General features: G+C 38.3%; 1 protein-coding gene across 4 annotated transcripts in view; it reads right to left on the bottom strand.

Moving 5' to 3' along the window:
* Positions 1–22620, bottom strand: part of NUP35 (nucleoporin 35) — a 38295-nt gene extending 15675 nt beyond the window's left edge. The window contains exons 1-5 of one of the 4 annotated variants that reach the window (XM_079923469.1): positions 22537–22597; positions 20572–20677; positions 19174–19344; positions 17005–17132; positions 14151–14211 (exon numbers count right to left, since the gene is read on the bottom strand). In XM_079923469.1, the coding sequence (XP_079779595.1) occupies positions 14151–14211; positions 17005–17132; positions 19174–19333 (349 nt within the window). In that variant the 5' untranslated portion in view covers positions 19334–19344; positions 20572–20677; positions 22537–22597. Of the gene's footprint in view, positions 1–14150; positions 14212–17004; positions 17133–18243; positions 18333–19173; positions 19345–20571; positions 20678–22536 lie in introns of those variants that run through there. The other 3 variants (XM_079923468.1, XM_079923471.1, XM_079923470.1) reach the window with 3 other exon arrangements.
* Between the last annotated feature and the right edge of the window lie 680 nt (positions 22621–23300).

The following is a 23300-nucleotide window of genomic DNA, read 5'->3' as shown; positions in this document are numbered from 1 at the left end:
CCCTGGTGGCACAGTGGTTGAGAGTCCACCTGCTGATGCAGGGGACACGGGTTCGTGCCCTGGTCCGGGAAGGCATGCCGCGGAGCGGCTGGGCCCGTGAGCCATGGCTGCTGAGCCTGTGCGTCCGGAGCCTGTGCTCCGCAACGGAAGAGGCCACAACAATGAGAGGCCCACGTACTGCAAGAAAAAAAAAAAAAAGAAAAGAAAGAATTAGCAATAGGACTTCCCTGGTGGCTCAGTGGTTAAGAATCCGCCTGCCAATGCAAGGGACACAGGTTTGAGCCCTGGTCTGGGAAGATCCCACATGCCGCAGAGCCACTAAGCCCATGTGCCACAACTACTGAGCCTGCACTCTAGAGCCTGTGAGCCACAACTACTGAGCCCACATGCCACAACTACTGTAGTTCACGTGCCTAGAGCCTGTGCTCTGCAACAAGAGAAGCCACCGCAATGAGAAGACTTCGCACGAGAATGAAGAGTTGCCCCCGATCACCACAACTAGAGAAAGCCCACGTGCAGCAACAAAGACCCAACGCAGCCAAAAATAAATAATTTTTTTAAAAAAACACCAAAAAAAAAAAAAGAATTAGCAATATAATCATATACAGCTAAGTAATGGCCCTCCAAGATGACTACATCCTAATCCCTGGAACCTATGAATGTTACCTTATATAGCAAAAGAGATTTTGCATTTATTAAGGATCTTGAGATGGGAAGATTAACCAGGATTATTCAGGTGGACCCCCAAGATATCCACTACTGTCCTTACAAGAGAGGTGATATGATGATAGGAAAGAGACTGGAGTGATACAATATACTTTGAAGATGAAAGAAGGGGCCACAAACCAAAGAATATAGGTAGCCACTAGGAACTGGAAAAAAACCAAACAAAAAACAGCAGGGAAATGGATTCTCTCTAGGGCCTCCAGAAAACCAGTCTTACCAACACCTGACTTTAGCCCAGTGAAATTGATTTTGGACTTCTGACTTCTAGAACTATAAGAGAATAAATCCGAGTTGTTTTAAGCCACTAAATTCATGGCAATATGTCACAGTGCTAACAGAAAGCTAATACAGCCTCTCATTTAGTTAAGTGGAGATAAATTCCAAAAGGAAGAGCTCTAAGATCTGGACTGGCTAGTTGTGAGGAATAAAGCTAAAGACTGCTGCATTTCATTATAAGTATTTAAGTACTATTTGACTTTTTTAAACAATCTGCATTTATGCTTTTGACTAAAATATAAAATACTATCCCACCAAAATTAGAGACCAATAAATGGCACTATGGCTAGTCTGGCATGAAACTAAATAAATTTTGGTGACTAATTTTAAAAACTTTACCTGGTAGGCAGAAAATGGTCCCCCAAAGATGTCCATGTCCTAATACCCAGAAGCTGTGAATATGTTATATTACATGGTAAAGAAGAATTAAGGATGCTATGGAATTAAGATTGCTAATCATCTCATCTTAAACAAGAAGATTATGCTGGATTAACAGAGTGAACCCAACACAATCACAAGGATCCATAAATGGGGAGGGAAAAGAATGATGTGAAATAAAGACTCAACTAGCCATCGCAGGCATTGAAGATGGTAGGGAGCCAGGAGCCAAGAAATATGGGCAGCTTCTAGAAGCTGGAAAACAGGAAAAAAACCCCAAGATTCTCCCCTAGAGCCTCCAGAAAAGAATGAAGCCCTACTAATACCTTGATTTTAGCCCACTGAAACCCATTCCAGACTTCTGGCTTCCAGAATTTTAAGATAATAAATTTGAGTTGTTTTAAGCCACTATAATCTGTCATAATTTGTTTCAGCAGCAATACGAAACCAATATAATCTAGATTAAGGCTAGTGGTGACTCAATATTATCAAAGAAAAACTACGCAATGCCAAGATGGACACAAATATTCCAATCATCATTTGGTTTTGGGATGTCATTGCCTCAAAACACAATATACATACATGAGTTTCCTCTGTCTGTTGTGACAAACTACCAGAAACTGGGTGGCTTAAGACAATAGAAATTTATTCTCCCACAGTTCTGGAGGCCGGAAGTACAAGAATAAGTTTTCAGCAGAGTCAAACGCCTGTTGAAGGCACTAAGAAATACTTCATTACTGGCCCCTGTAGCTTCTAGTGACACTGGTAAGTTTTAGTGTTCCTTGGCTTATGGCTACAACACCAAAGTTTGCCTCACTTCATGTGACCTTCTCCTCTGTGTCTTTCCTGTTTGTGTCAAATTTCCCTGTGCCTCTAAGAACACTTGTGATTGGATTTAGGGCCCTTCCAGGTAATTACCAGGATTATCTTCCCCTCTTTTCCTGTCTCCTTAACTCACTAAACTGTCCTTGAGAGCTACCCCTCTCAAGATCCTTAACTTAATCATGTTTTGGCCACATAAGCAATATTCAAGGTTCCAGGAGTTAGAATGTGAACATATCATTTTGGGGGCCACCATTCAACTCACAACTTATATCCATCAATCTGTTCAGTCAACCAACATTTACTGAGGTCCCTTTATATCCAGCTCTGTCACAGGTAAACAATGAAGATATACAGAAGGAATCTCTGCCCTTTAGCTCATAACCCAGTAATGGAGAAAGATAAGAACCTAGCAGAGAGAGCTTTATAGGAGCACATACAAGGAACAGCTAACCCAGATAAGAAAAAGAAGTGTCAGGGAAAGTTTCCTCACAGATAAATTAGTCCTTTATCCGCCTTCTGGGAACGCTAACAGAATTCTGAGTTCCTGGCATCAACAAAAGCAGCCAAAAACTGCTATAATCTAAATATCACACTTACCCCATTAATAATATGCTAACACAAATAAGGATTCTAGTTCAGTACATATAAGTGGTATACCACCTGAGAAGAGAGCTGATAGATAAATGAAAGAACTTCTCAAGAAAAAAAAAATTTTAATTAAAAATAAGATGAAAGGTGGACCTTCAAGATGGCAGAGGAGTAAGACGTGGAGATCACCTTCCTCCCCACAAATACATCAGAAATACACCTACATGTGGAACAACAACTACAGAACACCTACTGAACACTGGCAGAAGACCTTAGACCTCCCAAAAGGCAAGAAACTCCCCACGTACCTGGGTAGGGCAAAAGAAAAAAGAAAAAACAGAGACAAAAGAATAGGGATGGGACCTGCAGCTTGGGGAGGGAGCTGTAAAGGAGGAGAAGTTTCCACACACTAGGAAGCTCCTTCACTGGTGGAGACTGCGGGGGAGGGGAGCTTCAGAGCCACGGAGGAGAACGCAGCAACAGGGGTGCCAGAGGGCAAAGTGGAGAGGTTCTCACACAGAAGATCGGTGTGGACCTGCCCGAGAGGCTTGTCTGCTCACCAGCCAGGGTGGGTGGGGGCTAGGAGCTGAGCCTCGGGCTTGGGAGGTCAGATCCCAGGGAGAGGATTGCAGTTGACTGCATGAACACAGCCTGAAGGGGGCCAGTGAGCCACAGCTAGCCAGGAGGAAGTCAGGGAAAAAGTCTGGAATTGCCTAAGAGGCAAAAGACCATTGTTATGGAGTGTGCAAGGAGACGCCTAAACGAGCTCCAGAAACTGCATGAGCCGCAGCTATCAGAGCAGACACCAGAGACGGGAATGAAATGCTAACGCTGCTCCTGCAGCCACCAAGAAACCTGTGTGCAAGCACAGGTCACTACCCACACCCGCTCCGGAGCCTGTGCAGCCCACCACTACCAGGGTCCCATGATCCAGGGACAACTTCCCTGGGAGAACACACAGCGTGCCTCAGGCTGTGGCAATGTCACGGCCTCTGTCACTAACTACCTTACCCATACACCCCCCCACCCCGGCCTGAATGAGCAAGAGCCCCCTAATCAGCCCCTGCTTTAACCCTGTCCTGTCTGAGCAGGAACAGAAGCCTGAGGGCAACCTACACGCAGCACTGGGGCGAAAATCAAAGCTGAAGCCCAGGAGCTGTGCATACAAGAAGAGAAAGGGAAATTTCTCCCAGCAGCCTCAGGAGCAGCAGATTAAATCCCCACAATCAACTTGAGGTACCCTGCGTCTGGGGAATACCTGAAGAGGCAACGAATCAACCCAAAATTGAGGTGGTGGACTTTGGGAGCAGCTGTACCCTTGGGGTTTGCTGCCTGCGACTGACTTGTTCCTAATTTTTATGTTTATCTTAGTATAGTTTTTACTTCTTGTTACCATTCGTAGATTTGTTTATTGCTTTGGTTGCTCTCTTCTTTTTTTTAATTACTTTTTTATTTTAATACTTTTTAAAAATGTTTTTACTTTAATTACTTTATTTTATTTATTTATGCATTTATTTTCTTTCTCTTTTTCTCCCTTTTCTTCTGAGCCATGTGGCTGACAGGGCCTTGGTGCTCCAGCCTGGTGTCAGGCCTGAGCCTCTGAGGTAGGAGAGCCAAGTTCAGGATACTGGACCACCAGAGACCTCTAGGCCCCAGTAATATCAATCAGTAAGAGCTCTCCCAGAGATCTCTGTCTCAACACTAAGACCCAGCTCCACCCAATGGCCAGCAAGCTCCAGTGCTGGACACCGCATGCCAAACAACTAGCAAGACAGGAACACAACCCCCCACCCATTAGCAGAGAGGCTGCCTAAAATCATAATAAGGTCACAGACATCCCGAAACACCACCGGACGCAGTCCTGCCCACCAGAAAGACAATATACAGCCCCACCCACCAGAACACAGGCACCAGTCCCCTCCACCAGGAAGCCTACACAAGCCACTGAACCAACCTTACCCACTGGCGGCAGACACCTGAAACGACAGGAACTATGAACGTACAGCCTGCAAAAAGGAGACCACAAGCACAGTAAGTTAAGCAAAATGGGAAGACAGAGAAATGGTCAGCAGATGAAGGAGCAAGGTAAAAACCCACCAGACCAAACAAATAAACAGGCAATTGGCAGTCTACCTAGAAAAGAATTCAGAGTAATGATAGAAAAGATGATCCAAAATCTTGGAAACAGAATGGAGAAATTACAAGAAACGTTTTAACAAGGACCTAGAAGAAATAAAGAGCAAACAAACAATGAGGAACAACACAATAAATGAAATTTAAAATTCTCTAGAAGGAATCAATAGCAGAATAACTGAGGCAGAAGAACAGATAAGTGACCTGGAAGATAAAATAGTGGAAATAACTACAGCAGAGCAGAATAAAGAAAAAAGAATGAAAAGAATCGAGGACAGTCTCAGAGACCTCTGGGACAACATTAAACGCACCAACATTTGAATTATAGGGGTCCCAGAAGAAGAGAAAAAGAAAGGGACTGAGAAAATATTTGAAGAGATTATATTTGAAAACTTCCCTAACATGGGAAAGGAAATAGTCAATCAACTCCAGGAAGTGCAGAGAGTTCCATACAGGATAAATCCAAGGAAAAACATGCCAAGACACATATTAATCAAACTATCAAAAATTAAATACAAAGAAAAAATACTAAAAGCAGCAAGGGAAAAGCAACAAATAACATACAAGGGAATCCCCATAAGGTTAACAGCTGATCTTTCAGCAGAAACTCTGCAAGCCAGAAGGGAGTGGCAGGACACATTTAAAGTGATGAAAGGGAAAAAACTACAACCAAGATTACTCTACCCAGCAAGGATCTCATTCAGATTCGATGGAGAAATTAAAACATTTACAGACAAGCAAAAGCTAAGAGAATTCAGCACCACCACACCAGCTTTACAAAAAATGTTAAAGAAACTTCTCTAGGCAGGAACACAAGAGAAGGAAAAGACCTACAATAACAAACCCAAAACAATTTAAAAAATGGGAATAGGAACATACATATCGATAATTACCTTAAATGAAAATGGATTAAATGCTCCAACCAAAAGACACAGACTGGCTGAATGGATACAAAAACAAGACCCATATATACGCTGTCTACAAGAGACCCACTTCAGACCTAGGGGCACAGAAAGACTAAAAGTGAAGGAATGGAAAAAGATATTCCATGCAAATGGAGATCAAAACGAAGCTGGCGTAGCAATTCTCATATTAGACAAAATAGACTTTAAAATAAAGACCACTACAAGAGACAAAGAAGGGCACTACATAATGACCAAGGATCAATCCAAGAAGAAGATATTATAACTGTAAATATTTATGCACCCAACATAGGAGCACCACAATACATAAGGCAAATGCCAACAGCCATAAAAGGGGAAATCAACAGTAACACTATCATAGTAGGGGACTTTAAACACCCCACTTTCACCAATGGACAGATCATCCAAAATGAAAATAAATAAGGAAACACAAGCTTTAAATGACACATTAAACAAGATGGACTTAATTGATATTTATAGGACATTCCATCCAAAAACAATAGAATACACTTTCTTCTCAAGTGCTCATGGAACATTCTCCAGGATAGATCATATCTTGGGTCACAAATCAAGCCTAGGTAAATTCAAGAAAATTGAAATCGTATCAAGTATCTTTTCCGACCACAATGCTATGAGACTAGATATCAATTACAGGAAAAAAACTGTAAAAGATACAAACTCATGAAGACTAAACAATACACTACTAAATAACCAAGAGATCACTGAAGAAATCGAAGAGGAAATCAAAACATACCTAGAAACAAATGACAATGAAAACATGATGACCCAAAACCTATGGGATGCAGCAAAAGCAGTTCTACAAGGGAAGTTTACAGCAATACAATCCTACCTCAAGAAACAAACATCTCAAATAAACAACCTAACCTTACACTTACAGCAATCAGAGAAAGAAGAACAAAAAAACCCCGAAGTCAGCAGGAGGAAAGAAATCATAAAGATCAGATCAGAAATAAATGAAAAAGAAATGAAGGAAACAACAGCAAAGATCAATAAAACTAAAAGCTGGTTCTTTGAGAAGATACACTAAATTGCTAAACCATTAGCCAGACTCATCAAGAAAAAAAAAAAAAGAAGACTCAAATAGATTCAACAGAATTAGAAATGAAAAAGTAGAAGTAACAACTGAAACTGCAGAAATGCAAAGGATCTTGAGAGATTACAAGCAACTATATGCCAATAAAATGGACAACCTGGAAGAAATGGACAAATTCTTAGAAAAGCACAACCTTCCAAGACTGAATCTGGAAGAAATAGAAAATATAAACAGACCAATCACAAGCACTGAAATAGAAAGTGATTAAAAATCTTCCAACAAACAAAAGCCCAGGACCAGATGGCTTCACAGGCAAATTCTATCACGCATTTAGAGAAGAGCTAACACTTATCCTTCTGAAACTCTTAAAAAATATAGCAGAAGGAGGAACACTACCAAACGCATTCTATGAGGCCACCATCACCCTGATACCAAAACCACCACGGGGTAATATCACTGATGAACACAGATGCAAAAATCCTCAACAAAATACTAGCAAACAGAATCCAACAGCACTTTAAAAAGATCATACACCTTGATCAAGTAGAGTTTATCCTAGGAATGCAAGCATTCTTCAATATATATAAATCAATCAATGTGATATACCATATTAACAAACTGAAAGATAAAAACCATATGATAATCTCAATAGATGCAGAAAAAGCTTTTGACAAAATTCAACACCCATTTATGATAAAAAACTCTCCAGAAACTAGGCACATAGAGTACTTACCTCAACATAATAAAGGCCATATATGACAGACCCACAGCCAGCATGGTTCTCAATGGTGAAAAACTGAAACCATTTCCTCTAAAATCAGGAACAAGACAAGGATGTCCACTCTCACCCCTATTATTCAACATAGTTTTGGAAGTTTTAGCCACAGCAATCAGAGAAGAAAAAGACATAAAAGGAGTCCAAATCAGAAAAGAAGTAAAGCTGTCACTGTTTGCACATGACATGATACTATACATAGAGAATCCTAAAGATGCTACCAGAAAACTACTAGAACTAATCAATGAATTTGGTAAAGTTGCAGGATACAAAATCAATGCACAGAAATCTCTTACATTCCTATACACTAATGATGAAAAATCTGAAAGAGAAATTAAGGAAACACTCCCATTTACCATTGCAAGAAAAAGAGTAAAATACCTAGGAATAACCCTACCTAAGGAAACAAAAGACCTGTATGCAGAAATCTATAAGACACTGATGAAAGAAATTAGAGATGATACAAACAGATGGAGATATATACCATGTTCTTGGATTAGAAGAATCAACATTGTGAAAATGACTATACTACCCAAAGCAATCTACAGATTCAAGGCAATCCCTATCAAATTACCAATGGCATTTTTTACAGAACTAGAACAAAAAATTTGTATGGAAACACAAAAGACCCCGAATAGCCAAAACAATCTTGCGAAAGAAAAACGGAGCTGGAGGAATCGGGTTCCCTGACTTCAGACTATACTACAAAGCTACAGTAATCAAGCAGTATGGTACTGGCACAAAAACAGAAATACAGATCAATGGAACAGGACAGAAAGCCCAGATATAAACCCACACACACATGGTCACCTTATCTTTGATAAAGGAGGCAAGAATATACAATGGAGAAAAGACAGCCTCTTCAATAAGTGGTGCTGGGAAAACTGAACAGCTACATGTAAAAGAAAGAAATTGGAACACTCTCTAACACCATACACAAAAATAAACTCAAAATGGATTAAAGACCTAAATGTAAGGCCAGACACATAAAACTCTTAGAGGAAAACATAGGAAGAACACTCTTTGACATAAATCACAGCAAGATACTTTTTGACCCAGCTCCTAGAGAAATGGAAATAAAAACAAAAATAAGCAAATGGGACTTAATGAAACTTAAAAGCTTTTGCAGAGCTAAGGAAACCAAAAACAAGACGAAAAGACAACCCTCAGAATGGGAGAAAATATCAGCAAATGAAGCAACTGACAAAGGATTAACCTCCAAAATATACAAGCAGCTCATGAAGCTCAATATCAAAAAAACAAACAACCGAGTCCAAAGATGGGCAGAAAATCTAAATAGACTTTTCTCCAAAGTAAATATACAGATTGTCAACAAACACATGAAAGGATGCTCAACATCACAAATCATTAGAGAAATACATATCAAAACTACAATGAGAAAAAAAAAAACCTGTAAATACAGGCTTCCCTGGTGGCGCAGTGGTTGAGAGCCCGCCTGCCGATGCAGGGGACACGGGTTTGTGCCCTGGTCCAGGAAGATCCCACATGCCGCAGAGCAGCTAGGCCCGTGAGCCATGGCCGCTGAGCCTGCACGTCTGGAGCCTGTGCTCCGCAACGGGAGAGGCCATAACAGTGAGAGACCCGCGTACCGCAAAAAAAAAAAAAAAAAAAAAAAAAAAAAAAAAACTACAATGAGGTATCACCTCACACTGGTCAGAACAGCCATCATCAAAAAATCTGCAAACAATAAATGCCGGAGAGAGTGTGGAGAAAAGGGTACCCTCTTGCACTGTTGGTGGGAATGTAAATTGATACAGCCACTATGGAGAACAGTATGGAGGTTCCTTAAAAAACTAAAAATAGAACTACCATATGCCCCAGCAATCCCACTACTGGGCATATACCTTGAGAAAACCATAATTCAAAGAGACATGTACCACAATGTTCATTGAAGCACTATTTACAATAGCCAGGACATGGATGCAACCTAAGTGTCCATCAACAGATGAGTGGATAAAGAAGATATGGCACATATATACGATGAAATATTGCTCAGCCATAAAAAGAAACGAAATTGAGTTATTTGTAGTGAGGTGGATGGACCTAGACTCTGTCACACAGAGTGAAGTAAGTCAGACAGAGAAAAACAAATACCGTATGCTAACACATATATATGGAATCTAAAAAAAAAAAAGTTTTGATGAACCTAGGGGCAGGACTGGAAGAGAGATGCAGACATAGAGAATGGATTTGAGGACACGGGGGTGGGGGAGGGTAAGCTGGGATGAAGTGAGAGAGTGGCATGGACATATATACACTACCAAATGTAAAATAGATAGCTAGTGGGAAGCAGCTGCATCGCACGGGGAGATCAGCTCGGTGGTTTGTGACCACCTAGAGGGGTAGGATAGGGAGGATGGGAGGGAGACACAAGAGGAAGGGATATATGTATACGTATAGCTGATTCACTTCGTTATACAGCAGAAACTAACACAACATTGTAAAGCAATTATACTCCAGTAAAGATGTTAAAAAAAAAACTAAAGAAATAATAAAAATAAATTTTTTTAAATAAAAATAGGATGAAAAGTAGCATAATATTTAAATAGTAGCAGAAGAAAATTGAGGGGTGAGGATGGGGAAAGAGAGGGCAAACATTCAGTACTGTTTATCAGAGGCGATAATGGTTGAAAACAGTTTTTGAAATTCTTTAATCTAGATTTCCCACTTTGTTATATGACCAAGGTTTTTCTACACCAGAAATAAGATTCTAAAAGAGATTTTTAACCTCACTTTCAGAATTATAAACTAACCAAAGTCACCTTTGGATACAAAGACCTAAGCATAAAATAGCAATTCATGCCATTAAATCCTGTGATGTCTCTTTTTAAAAGGTGCCAATCTCAGAAAGTTAAAATTTACAAATCATACAAGAAATTTTCATTTATTTAACACTAAATATAAGAGTTTAAAATAGCTCTAGGGCTTCCCTGATGGTGCAGTGGTTGAGAATCTGCCTGCCAATGCAGGGGACACGGGTTCGAGCCCTGGTCTCGGAAGATCCCACATGCCGCGGAGCAACTAGGCCCATGAGCCACAAATACTGAGCCTGCGCGTCTGGAGCTTGTGCTCCGCAACGAGAGAGGCTGCGACAGTGAGTGGCCCCGCTCGCCACAACTAGAGAAAGCCCTCGCACAGAAACAAAGACCCAGCACAGCCAAAAATAAATAAATTAACTAATTAAATTAAATTAAAATTAAAAAAAAATAGCTCTAAGTGAAAAGTCTTCATTTTCTACCTCAATTTTCTCAACTCCCTTTTTCCATGTCTTCTTTAGGTATTGACCATGCATGACAGTACTCATGTTTATCCCATCTTTTCAAAAGTATTCTTAAAAAAAAAGAAAGTATTCTTTTTCACTTATGCCCCATTAAGACTTTACATAAATTCCTTAAACTCAAATAAGAAGTAGCAGTGGCTCCCAGTGGCCAATTTATGACAGTTATCTTTTCCTATCATAGTTCTTATATTTTCACATATGATTTCTAAAATTACAAAAACCTCATAGAAGTTACAGAATTAGAAAAAATAAATTAACAAAAGGAGGTTTAATTAACTTTAATCCTGTACTCTTCCACTTGACATCAATCAGAATATTACAATGCATGCTTTTCAGGAGACTAAGAGATCCTTTAAAGCATAAAATACATTACTTAACATGTGCTTTTGCATCTTCAGTGTCTCTGGGATCACTGACTGACTCAACCGAATAGTCAATATTATAACAAATAGTCACGTAGCAAAGCATTATCACGTAACAAAGCACTGTCATCTGCCTATTTGATCAAATTAGGATTGTTAAAACCTAATTCCCCTAGAACATTTCGCCTCAAGTATGTAACTGAGACAGAGGTGACATCCTAGATTTTTCACCATTATATATATGTGGCAGACAGAAATCTAAAGACATCACCCCAAATCTTCTGTCCTCTGGTTTGATTGACTGGTAATTCAATCAAACTCTAATCCAGGTATTGCTGTGAAGGGACTTTACAGACAGAATTAGGTTATTTATCAGCTGATCTTAAAGAATTACCCTGGATTATTCCAGTGAGTCCAAAGTAATCAGATGAGCTCTTAACAGCAGATGGCAGAAAAGTCAAATCAGAGATACAACAGAAGAGAGAGATCAGAGATTCAAATCATAGAAAAGGACTTGATCTGCCATTGCTGTCTTCATAAGCCAAGGAATGAGGGCAGCCTCTAGAAGCTGAAAACAACCTACAGGTGACAGCCAGCAAAGAAACAGAGACCTCATTCCTACAACGACATGGAACTGAATTTGGCCAACGACCTGGATGCAGATTCATTCACAGAGCTTCCAGAAAAGAACAGAGCCCTGCTAACACCTGACCTCTAAAGCAAAGAACCAAGCTGTGCCCAGACATCTGACCTTTAGAAACTATGATGTAATAAATGTGTGTTGTTTTAAGCCACTAAGTTTTTGGTAATTTGTTATGGCAACAATTTAAAACTAATACAGATTTTGGTACCAAAAGGGATGCTGCTGTAACAAATACGTAAAAGTGTGGAAATGACTTTCGAATAGGGCAGTGGGTGGAGGCTGGAAGAAACTTGAGGAACATAATAGAAATAGCCTTGAACAAACCAGTAGTAGAAATCTAGACTTTAAGAACACTGCCATGATGACTCAGACTGCTTGAAGAAATCAAGATTTGGAGGATAAAAAGATCTAACTTGTCATTGGATATTACTTTTGCTACTATCTTGCCTTTAAACAGGAGTGTTTAGCACATTTCGTTTTATATAATTGTCCATTTGGTTCATTTAAACCTACTGTCTTGCTCTTGTTTCTTTTGTTCCGTCTGTTTTTGCTGTTGTTCCTCCTTTCCTTCTTTCCTGCCTTCCTTTATGTCTAAGCCACCACCATCTTTCACCTGGACTAATGCAGTAGCCAACTGTATGGTCTCCTTGCTTCCACCCTGTTCCTTATTTCAAAGTCTATTCACATCACAGGACCAATCTCATCCTATTTTCTTCCACCTTTTCTGGGTAAAGACCAACTGTTACGATGACCTACAAAGCCTTGTTGCATCAGCCCACATTACCCCTCTGACCTCATCTGCTATTACTCGCCCCCTCACTCACTCCATTTCACAGTATATACTTTATACTTGTTTGAACACCCCAGACACAATCCCACCTCAGTGCCTTTGTACTTGCTATTTCCTCTGTTTAGAAAACTTGCCCTAAATGTTTTTAAGCAAATGTTACTTTTCCTATAACTATTTGTAGTAAGCAGAATAATGCTTCCCCTCACCCCCAGATGTCCATGTCCTTATCCCTGGAACTGGGAGTGTTACATTACATGGCAAAGGAGAATTAACGTTGCAGATGTTAAGACTGCTAATCAGCTGACCTTAAAATAGGGAGATTATCCTGGATTATCCAGAAGGGCTCCAAGTATTCACAAGAGTCCTTAAAAGAGAGAGAGGGAGACTTGACTGCAGAAGAATGGTCAGAGATACAATGTTGCTGGCTTTAAAGATGGAGGAAGGGGACCACAAACAAATGTGGGCAGCCTCTAGAAGATGGAAAAGGCAGAAAACAGACTCTTCCCTAGAGCCTCCATAAATTAAGACAGCCTACCAATGCCCTGATTTTAGCCCACTGAGACCATTTCAGATTTCTCACCTCCAGAACTGTAAAACAGTACACTGAACTGTTTAAACCACTTTTAAGTTTGTGGTAATATGTTATGGCAGCAAAAGAAAACTAATACACTACCTTAGTTAATACAAGCCCTCATTCCTTACTTCCCTTTGCTGCTTAATTTTCCTCCATAAAATATATTACCTTCTAACAAACTATTTTACTTATAAATGTGAATTCTATAAATAAATGTAAGCTCCATAAAGGCAAAGATTACCTATTTTGTTCAGTTTCCCAAGGCCTGATACTTGGTTATGTGCTCAAATATTTACTGAACGAACATTTGATAGATTATAAATATACAAATATGTTAGAAGAGCTGTGCTTATGATGATGCTAACCGTGATTAAAAAAACCATTAATCTTAAAGAAAAATGAGATATAATCAGTGGCTGTTTGTAGTCAATGACATTTAGATTTATAGCTATGCATTAATATCTCTCAAAACATCTTTATTATTCAGTCTCTGTATTATTCTTCTTCTCAATTGCAACTACTTTTTTTAAAATTAGTTTTTAACAATTCAGGAGACACTATTAAATACATATTTTTAAATTTTTTAATATTTTTCAGTAAAATATCTCATCTTATCTATAAGTTCAGAAAATAATAATATACAAATAAATATTTCCTTGCTGAAGGAAGTTATTGACATTTGAGAAAAGTCTCCAAGTTTGAAATATAAAAGACAAAATTTTGGCAATGACCAACAAAGGTCTTATATTATCTTCATTCAAAGAGTAAAGAATAGTCATTGGTGTTAAAAGGCATTGCTTACCTGTTCCAGGAGTAGTTGTCATAACTCCGACAAGAGGACTCTGCATTACTGAAATGTTTGCCTATGTGAAAACAGAAGTGTTAAAGTAAAAATGCAAAGTTCTAACCATAACACAAACACAATAAGTGTTGAAAAACTACATTCAACAGACAACTGAATGTCTACCAGGTATTGGAAATGCCTATTAGCTCACAATTGAAGAGTACTCTCTAAGTTTTTTTATTTTTTTTAAGCTGAACAGTATTAATCTAAAATGCCAGACTTGTTAGCGTAGTATATGTTTAATATAAGAAAAGTTGCATTAGATAAAAAGACATTATTTTTAGTAGACAGTAACACTGCTATTTGTTTTTAGTTCCTAAGATACAATATTTGAAATAACAGAGATAATGGTGATTCCTCAAATCATCAAGTTCACATTGAAACATAGAAAGATGGCAAAACTATATTTCTAAATTGACATTTACAAACCATGAAATACTATAGATTCAAATCAGTCTATACAGTAAAAGACAGCATATCTCTGCCCTTACTAGCAGAAAGTAACAAAGACTAACTCCTTTAAATGTGAGAAAATTAGAGATTAAAGTAGTTAAAAGTCCTTCTATAAACAAAAACAGAAATATCTAATTCAGAATGAGAAACAGACTCTTTCTCTAGAAGTAAACATATAGAGAGAAAATTTTTTAACAGATTCTGACTAAACTAAGAAAATCTAAAATCTGGCTATTATCCAGCAACCAGACCAAATGCTGAGAGATTGTTAGGAGGGATACAAAATGCATTGTTCAATTCTTAATGATAACTTCTTTCCTGATTAGAGAGAGGTTGACCAAAGTGTCAGGTGGCAAAACTAATTTGGACTTTAATAATATTCTTACCAACTTTCAAATCAAAAACTTTCTCTACAAATTATGATCCACAAGATTTTTAAACATTTTGAACATAGCAATAACTATAAACTACCTTTCTTTTCATGTATTATGAGAGAAGTAATAAAAACTGGCATAAACTTATAAGTCAGAGATCCTCATATCAAACTAAACATCAGATTTATCTATCAACCTTTAGAAAAATACTCCAGACCAGAATATTCTGAACATAGTTAAGTTTTGTTGTTTTTTTTTTTGGCGGTACGCGGGCCTCTCACTGCTGTGGCCTCTCCCGTTGCGGGGCACAGGCTCCGGACGCACAGGCCCAGCGGCCATGGCTCACGGGCCCAGCCGCTCCGCGGAACGTGGGATCCTCCCGGACCGGGGCACGAACCCGCATCCCCCGCATCAGCAGGCGGACTCCCAACCACTGCGCCACCAGGGAAGCCCCATGGACATAGTTAAGTTTATAACACCACTGTCCACATATAACACAAGCCACACAAGCAGTTGTTAATTTTATAGTATGCATGTATACCTCAATTCAGTATAGGACTAGCCACATTTCAAGTGTCAACAGCCACACTTGGCTAGTAGCTACTACACTCGACAGGAGGGCACGTGTAGAAGTGATGGAAAAAGAAAGTAATCTGTTTAACTCAATGAATTAATTTTGCTTTGCTTGACAAACAGGCCTAGTATGCCATGCATATCAAGCCTATAATCAAAATTTACTGAAAGATTTTTCTACTTTTTTTAAACTTGCCAAAAAATATGCTATATTTGATTTAGGGAAAGGCCATAAAATATTTCTCCAAATCAAACAGCAGAAATGTCGTTATACAAAGAACTTACCAGTTTAGCTGATACACTTTGTTTACATATCCTTCTAGGCATAATAGTAATAGGAGAGAAAACTTTTGACTATAAAAGCTACTAAACTTCCTACTTAAAAGAAAAATCCACACTACCTTTCAACTGACAATCAAGAGAAATCACAGTAGTGTGTATTAGCAGAACATTGCTCTTGTAAACACTGGCTCTAGATTCAAGATTGCTAGGTTTAAAATCTGGCTCTGCTAGACTAGCTGCCTTACCCTTGACAAATTACTTAGGCTTTCCGTGTCCTAGTTTCCTCAATGATAAAATAAAGCTCGTAAGAGCTACCTCACAGATTCACTGTGAGGATTAAATGAGACAATACGTGGGAAGTTATAAGATCAGGCCATGTGCACTGTAGGTACTTCATAAGTATTACATACTTTTTTGTGCTATCAGTACCATTAAAACAGAGAATCTCTACCTTGTATAACCTGACTGAAAATAACACCATCAGAACACCTACATCTACACCAACCAAAACTTAACATGACCATCAGAACACCTACATCTACACCAACCAAAATTTAACATCACCATCAGAACACCAACACCAGGAACACACTAAACCATCAGCTCATAAACATGCAGAAGGAAGCGTTTTCAGTAAAATAAGTAAACAGTGAACACAGCTCTAAAAGGATATTGGTCTTATATTAATAAAACCATCCCTAAAATAAAGACCTCAAATCATTACAAGGTGCCTTAGATCTGGATAAACCCTGAATCCTCACTTGTTCTTTCACAAAATTATGTATAAATATTGAACTTGTTAAACAATGAACAATTTAAATGATAATCATTTCTACATGTTTATTAAGGAGGTTGGGGGCATGGACAGGTGAATAGGCACACCTTTAAAAACCACAGAATTATCTATACGAGAAAATTATCTAAGTTCTATCACATTTTTAAGTACATTTCACGATAAACACAATTTAATTAGACTCTAGGATAACTATCCCTAATGCTTATTCTGTGCAATAGAATTACACTAAAACAGACCTCAGGCAAACACTTCAAATCACTGACCCTCCCTGTAAAACCACATAAAAACATGAAATAAGGACATGTATGGTCCTGAATGAGGATATGTGTGTCACCTGTCTTCTTGAAGTTAAAGGTGTTGATCCAAGTCCTGGGCTGGAAATGTCATCATATATACTTCTAACTGGTGGAGCTCCACTTTTATCTTTATGAGCTGGTACAACTGGCTGTGGTGGTGACCCACCTAACAATGCACAAAAAATATAGACAGGTGAGAAAATAAAGAAATCCTCCATCTTTCTGGTAAGATCTTTTAAATTAATATTTTTAAAATAATGACTTAAATTCCTGTCTCCCAGCAATTCTCAGATCTTAATACACAGAAGAATCACCTGGGCATCTTGTTAAAATTCAGGTTATGTCTCAGATCATGTGAGATGGAGCCTGAGACTATGAATTTCTAACAAGCTCCCAGTGATGCCAATGTTGGTGATCCATAGACTGCACTTTGAATAAAAGGTTCCAGAATAAGTAAATAGAAATTTTAGTTTTTAGTAAACACATGCAACTTTTGTTTTCTCTAGATGCTTTTGTTTTCTCTAGATGTTAAGATGCTTAACATTTCAATACAAAATTTGATCCTATTTCTCACTTGAAAGTAGGTATTAAACAGCTCCAGTTTGTATACACTTGAATATAATCTCATAATGTGGAATTTGACTGTCAAATTTCTATTCAGGTTTCTCACAGTAGAAATATATTTAAGTACATAATAAACATACAGGAAAAGGACCAACTTTGGGGGATACAAAGGGATCTTCGTTAAGTCAGAGAATCAACAATGCCAAGTAGCAAAGCAGTCCAGGCCCTCTGTAAGACTAATGTCTGAGCCTAGACAGTACGGCATAAGGTATTTAGATTAGAGCACAGGCTATAGAACAAGATTGACCTGGGCTTTAACCTCCTGCTGTCACTAACCAGTGAGCTTCAGCAAGTTCTATACTGCATTTAGCCTCAGCTTCCTCTTTTGGAGGATACTACTAACTACCCTTTAAGACTGATAAAAGAATGAAAATAACATATAAAATGCTTAGCATACTGCCTGGCTCATAAACACTCAATATACGGTAGCTACAGTAATAAAATAATACACTTGAAATACGTAAAAAACAAAAATCTGTCCAGAATAACGTTCTTAAGTGAATCACTTCAAATATAACTTATAATTCTCCCTGATCAATCCTAAAAAAAAAAAAAAAAAGATAATAAACCACTTTAACTGAAATAATACCTTAAGGACAATTAAAGTAAGAAGAATTTTCATTTAAACATCTATTAAAAGGATATTAGCTCACATTTGGAATTCAATCATTTTTGTAGCTCTCACTACTCACAGTCAAAACTTCCAAGTTATCTTTTCCAATATTTGTTTGCTAAAAGAGTCCTGTAAAAGATATGTTTCATTTACATAACATTTTGTGCTGGCAACTGCAAATCATAGTTTGTGGAGTAAGTCCTTTCACTAAACACACTATAAGTGAGACTCTTAATTCACTATGACTAGAAGTAGAATTCATATTTACAGATTTTCAAATTACACTTCTTTTGACTATTTGCTATTATTACATTTAAGATGTATTATTCAAATTGAATTCAGCTGAAGTTAAACGACCATATTCCCCTCCCCCCACCCACACACACTAACATCTCCGAAACAGGGATAATTTACAAAAACTGGCAAATGTTGTTCTATCATATGTAGTGTTTTTCTTTCTTAGTGGTACTTAAAATAATGGTGAGTTTGGGCTTCCCTGGTGGCGCAGTGGTTGACAGTCTGCCTGCCGATGCAGGGGACACGGGTTTGTGCCCCGGTCCAGGAAGATCCCACATGCCGCGGAGCGGCTGGGCCCATGAGCCATGGCCGCTGAGCCTGCGTGTCGGAGCCTGTGCTCCACAACGGGAGAGGCCGCAACAGTGAGAGGCCCACGTACCACAAAAAAAAATAAAATTAAATTAAATTTTAAAAAAATGGTGAGTTTTACAATCAATGGCATCTTAGATTGAATAAAATGTAGTATGCATATTTTTAGTGAGTGGTTCTTGGAATTATAGTAACTTATATTGCTTACACCTCTATTACAATAATCTTAAAATAAAAAATAGAGACACTGCTTAATTTTTTAAAATAAATGTGGTTTGAGGGTGAACGCTGCATCACTACCCTTTTTAAAATTCTTGTACATGTACTGATAGTACTATAAAACTATTATAAGCAATTTACCTACCTGCAAGTAAAGGTGATCTCATTTCCATTACTCCTACTGAAGGGCCACTAATTGATCGAGGTTGTGGAGTCACTGGAGCTGGCAAATCCCCCATTAAAAATCCAGGTAGGAACTGGGCATTAACCCCTGGCTTTGGAGACGTGGGTGAACCCAGCATCATTGGTTCAGATCCTAAATGAATCAGAAAATAAAATAACACAAAGAAAGGACTTTAACGTAACAATATCTAACAAAAAGATGCAAGAATCCAGCATAAACAATTTTTTTAAAATCTTTATCGGGGTATAATTGCTTTACAATGGTGTGTTAGTTTCTGCTTTATAACAAAGTGAATCAGTTATACATATACATATGTTCAGCATAAACAATTTTGAGAATTTAATCAAAACTGTTAAGTATTACAGAACCATAGTTCATTTTATTATTTTAAAAACCAATAAAAATTATTTCTAGAAAAATGTGAAACATTTTGTATTAACCAAATAATATTTGACAGCTGTTTTTGTTTACATTACTTCATAGATTTAAGAATCAACACTTACTTTTAAATTTTAAAATTTTAGCTTATTATCTAAAAAAAAATCCCTAATACATAGAGAATAACTTCCTTCCATTTCTGGATCAGCTTCTACTATGTAACAACCGAAAACAAGAACAAGGTGCACTAGTTACACAAAGTCTAAGCAAATCAAACACAATAGGTTTAGCGTGCTGTATGTCCCGTTTTTCTTTCCCCATATACAACTGTCAGTCATTTTTGTAATAAAAGTGTAATCATGCACACATTAAAGCACATATGAAATAATGTGATGATAAGCACACCAATTAAGAATTATATTGAAAAGATTTGGAAAGGTTGTTTTGGGTCATTTTTAAAACCATTCATTTTAAAGTTAAGAATAACCAATAAAAGTCTCCCCAACATAAAACCAACTTAAGAACTGATACTTCACAATCATCAATTCAAAATTATTTTTCACAATTTATAGGGTAGGTATTATTATTATTCCAACTATGAAAAAATAAGGAAGCTATAACTTCCTCTAATTTCAGAACAAAATAGCCCAGTAAGGAAAACATGGGCTCTGGAGTCAAGAGACCTCGGTTCCCGTCTCAGCAAAATGGACATAACTGTAGTACCCACCCACAGAGCTTTGATTAGACTTACAGCAAGTAAAGCACTTATCTCAAGTGCCTAACATACAGTAAGTATTCACCAAATATTAGTTATTATTATTCTAATAGTATCTTACAATAGCCAAAACTGAGGAACTGATGTGTATATGTAGAATTTGCAATTTCTGCTTATGAAAATTTAATTTTTCAACTATCTGACAAGCCTGAATGTGATTCATGGTACTCAGAAAGGTCAAACATTTGGTATGTTATTTATATTACCTTTATTAACTATTCCTTAACTTCTAAACAGCCTCAAAAATGTGTTTCTTGCTATCCAAATGCTGTCAATTATTTATTCTTCCTCTTATTTCTAATCATAGTAGACCTAGATATTAACAATGCAAACACATAAAAAAGGAAAAAGGAAAAGAAATTCAGGAAAAGAATAAAGCAAATACTGAAATAAGGTGTGAAGAGCTATACTACATTGTAATTACTTCAAAGTGCTAGTTACAATGTTACCACAGTACTATTACATATTTCCAAAGAACATACCACTAAAATCAAACCAAAAGTCTAAACAAAAGCATACTATGAACATATATTTATAAACCCATAGTAATAAATGTATTACAAAGCTTTAGGTACCACCAACTACGTTCACTCTCCCAGCCCCAAAAGAAAAAAAATACATATATGGCAAGTATAGAAATAATGAAGTCAAGAAAATTTCTGACACATCCGAATGTATATTGTGATACAGTAGAAAGCAGCAGAGTGAGGAGGGCACAAAGGGCTCTTAACTGAACTGTCACTTACCATCCCACCCTTTCACTTAGAGAGCTATACCAATGGATCTGGAAAGTCTTAAATTCCATTTCAGTCTTGTACTCCTAACATGTTAAGTACAGTGTCTTACTCAGCTAGCATTGTTTGTTGAAGTAACCATTAGTTTTACTGTACCATTAGGTGCTGGGAAAACGTTTATTCCTCGTCTGGAATATCTGCAATATGTGGACTTGAGCAATTAATACAACTAATGTCAGATTTCTGACCAGAGGTTTATTCATATTTGTAACCCAAAAAAACATACACTCCAAAATGTTTTTGTTGAGTAGAAAACTTTGGAACTGGAAATGAAAAGCTTTTTGACCTCTAAAATAATACAAGACATAATACCTAGACCAACTTTAAATGTAGCTGAGTATCTCTGTTGATATTATGCATTTAGTTTTTTATAACTAATGCTAAAACACGTTCCTCTATTCTCAAAAGAAACTTATTTTGCACAAAACATGGCAAGCATTATACATCCTTCAACTCTAATAAAACTCATTCTACAGATACATATCCTGCTTGCTTGCTCTCCTTTCAAACTCATAAAGTTGTAACCGAACTTTCAAATACATCTCTATGACAATAGACGATTTATTTTCTGTTCTAAGATATTCAACGGTTCTCACAAAACTCAGCAGACACACACACAAAATCGACATCCTGCTAACTTGGCAAGATTTTCTGAAGTCAACACATCTCAACAATGCCCGCCCCCATTAAATAATGGTAATGAATTTTTTTTTAAAAAATCATGACGTGACCGATTAGAGGAAAAGACCACCTACAATACTTAGTCATTTTCCCAAGATAAAGCCGGGGGAAATCGAGCGAACTCCTGGCCTCCTATTAAGGCTAATATCTCAATGGCTGCATCACCTGGTTAATTAAATGTCGCACGATTCAAGCTTCCATTAAAAACTGATTTCTTCTGCAAAGCCGGGAGAAGGAAGGAATCAAACTGGAACTAGAAGCCTAGGTGACCAAACAGCGGTGAAAGGTAACCACACTCCAGAGCACTGCCCACCCAGGTGTTCACAGGTGAGTTCCTTCCCACCAACTCTTCCCCGGATCCCGGAACCTAGCATCGCGTCTACGCGCTGGCGGAGTCCCAGGTATGGATAGGTCTGGCTCCGGCGTAAGGGGGCACAAAACAGCTGAGTCACCACAAGACCGCCGTTTCTTCGCCCTCCTCGGGGCCCGCATTTTCCCGGAGCCGCTTTGGTAGCGGCTGGGTGTAGACTCCTCGAGTAGGGGGCGGACTAAGAAGTTGGGTGCGAGCCAGAGGCTGCCCCTCTGAGGCTGAAATTAGAGACGAGAGCCCTATGACTACTGCCTTTCAGGCTTGCCCGCTTCCAAGATTACGGCGTGCATCGCAATGCTAGGGAGGAAAAGCAGTTTTTTACTCACCTAACGTGGGCACCTGGGGTTCTACAGCAAACGCTGCCATCGCAGCAGCGGCGACACTTGGCCCCGCACCTCCCCGATTTTCAAAAATGGCGGAAATTCTCCCCACGGATAGGGGCGCGCTGCCTTATGGGGTTGCGTAACTTCCGGACATGCGCTATACCTAAGTTGTGACGCCGGAGTCGTCATTTTGGAATGGGAAAACAGTCTTTTCGGAGATGCAACATCTCCGAGAGGGTTTTTACTGGTAGGGTGATGAAACAGTGTGGAAACTGCGGTTCTGGGAATTCTTCTGCTCACCTTGTGAGCCTCCTGATTTTTTGGTGCTTGAGTTTTATAGAAGCACAAGTTATTTTACTCACGATTTCATAATTAGCGTGAGTTTACCCGGTGCTCTGTCATCCGTCAGCTTTTCCAAGTACCACCTGGAAAAGTTGGCCTGAAGAAACAGATTGTGCCGCTTTCCAATGTAGATTTCCGGCCTTATTTGCATGAACCTCAATTCTCAAAACATATTTTCTACCATCTCTATGCCATTTTTAAAAATTTTGTGTTATATAGGCACAATTTTACATTAAAGCGTTAACTCATACTTGCTGTTTTATTATATATTAATACATGCAAAAGGTATTAAATAATGAAGGCTAATAATAAACACCCGTGAAGTCACCACACTGCAGAATCCTCTGTGTTCCTCCCTATGCCATCCCTGCTGTCCTCTTCCCCCTACTTTGCTGCTTTTCTTTAGAGCGTATTCAAATATCACA

This window comes from Stenella coeruleoalba (genome assembly GCF_951394435.1).
Source record: "Stenella coeruleoalba genome assembly, chromosome: 6".
Classification (NCBI taxonomy): domain Eukaryota; kingdom Metazoa; phylum Chordata; class Mammalia; order Artiodactyla; family Delphinidae; genus Stenella; species Stenella coeruleoalba.
The sequence above is the reverse complement of the archived record's forward strand: the minus strand, read 5'-3'. Positions and strand labels throughout refer to the sequence as shown.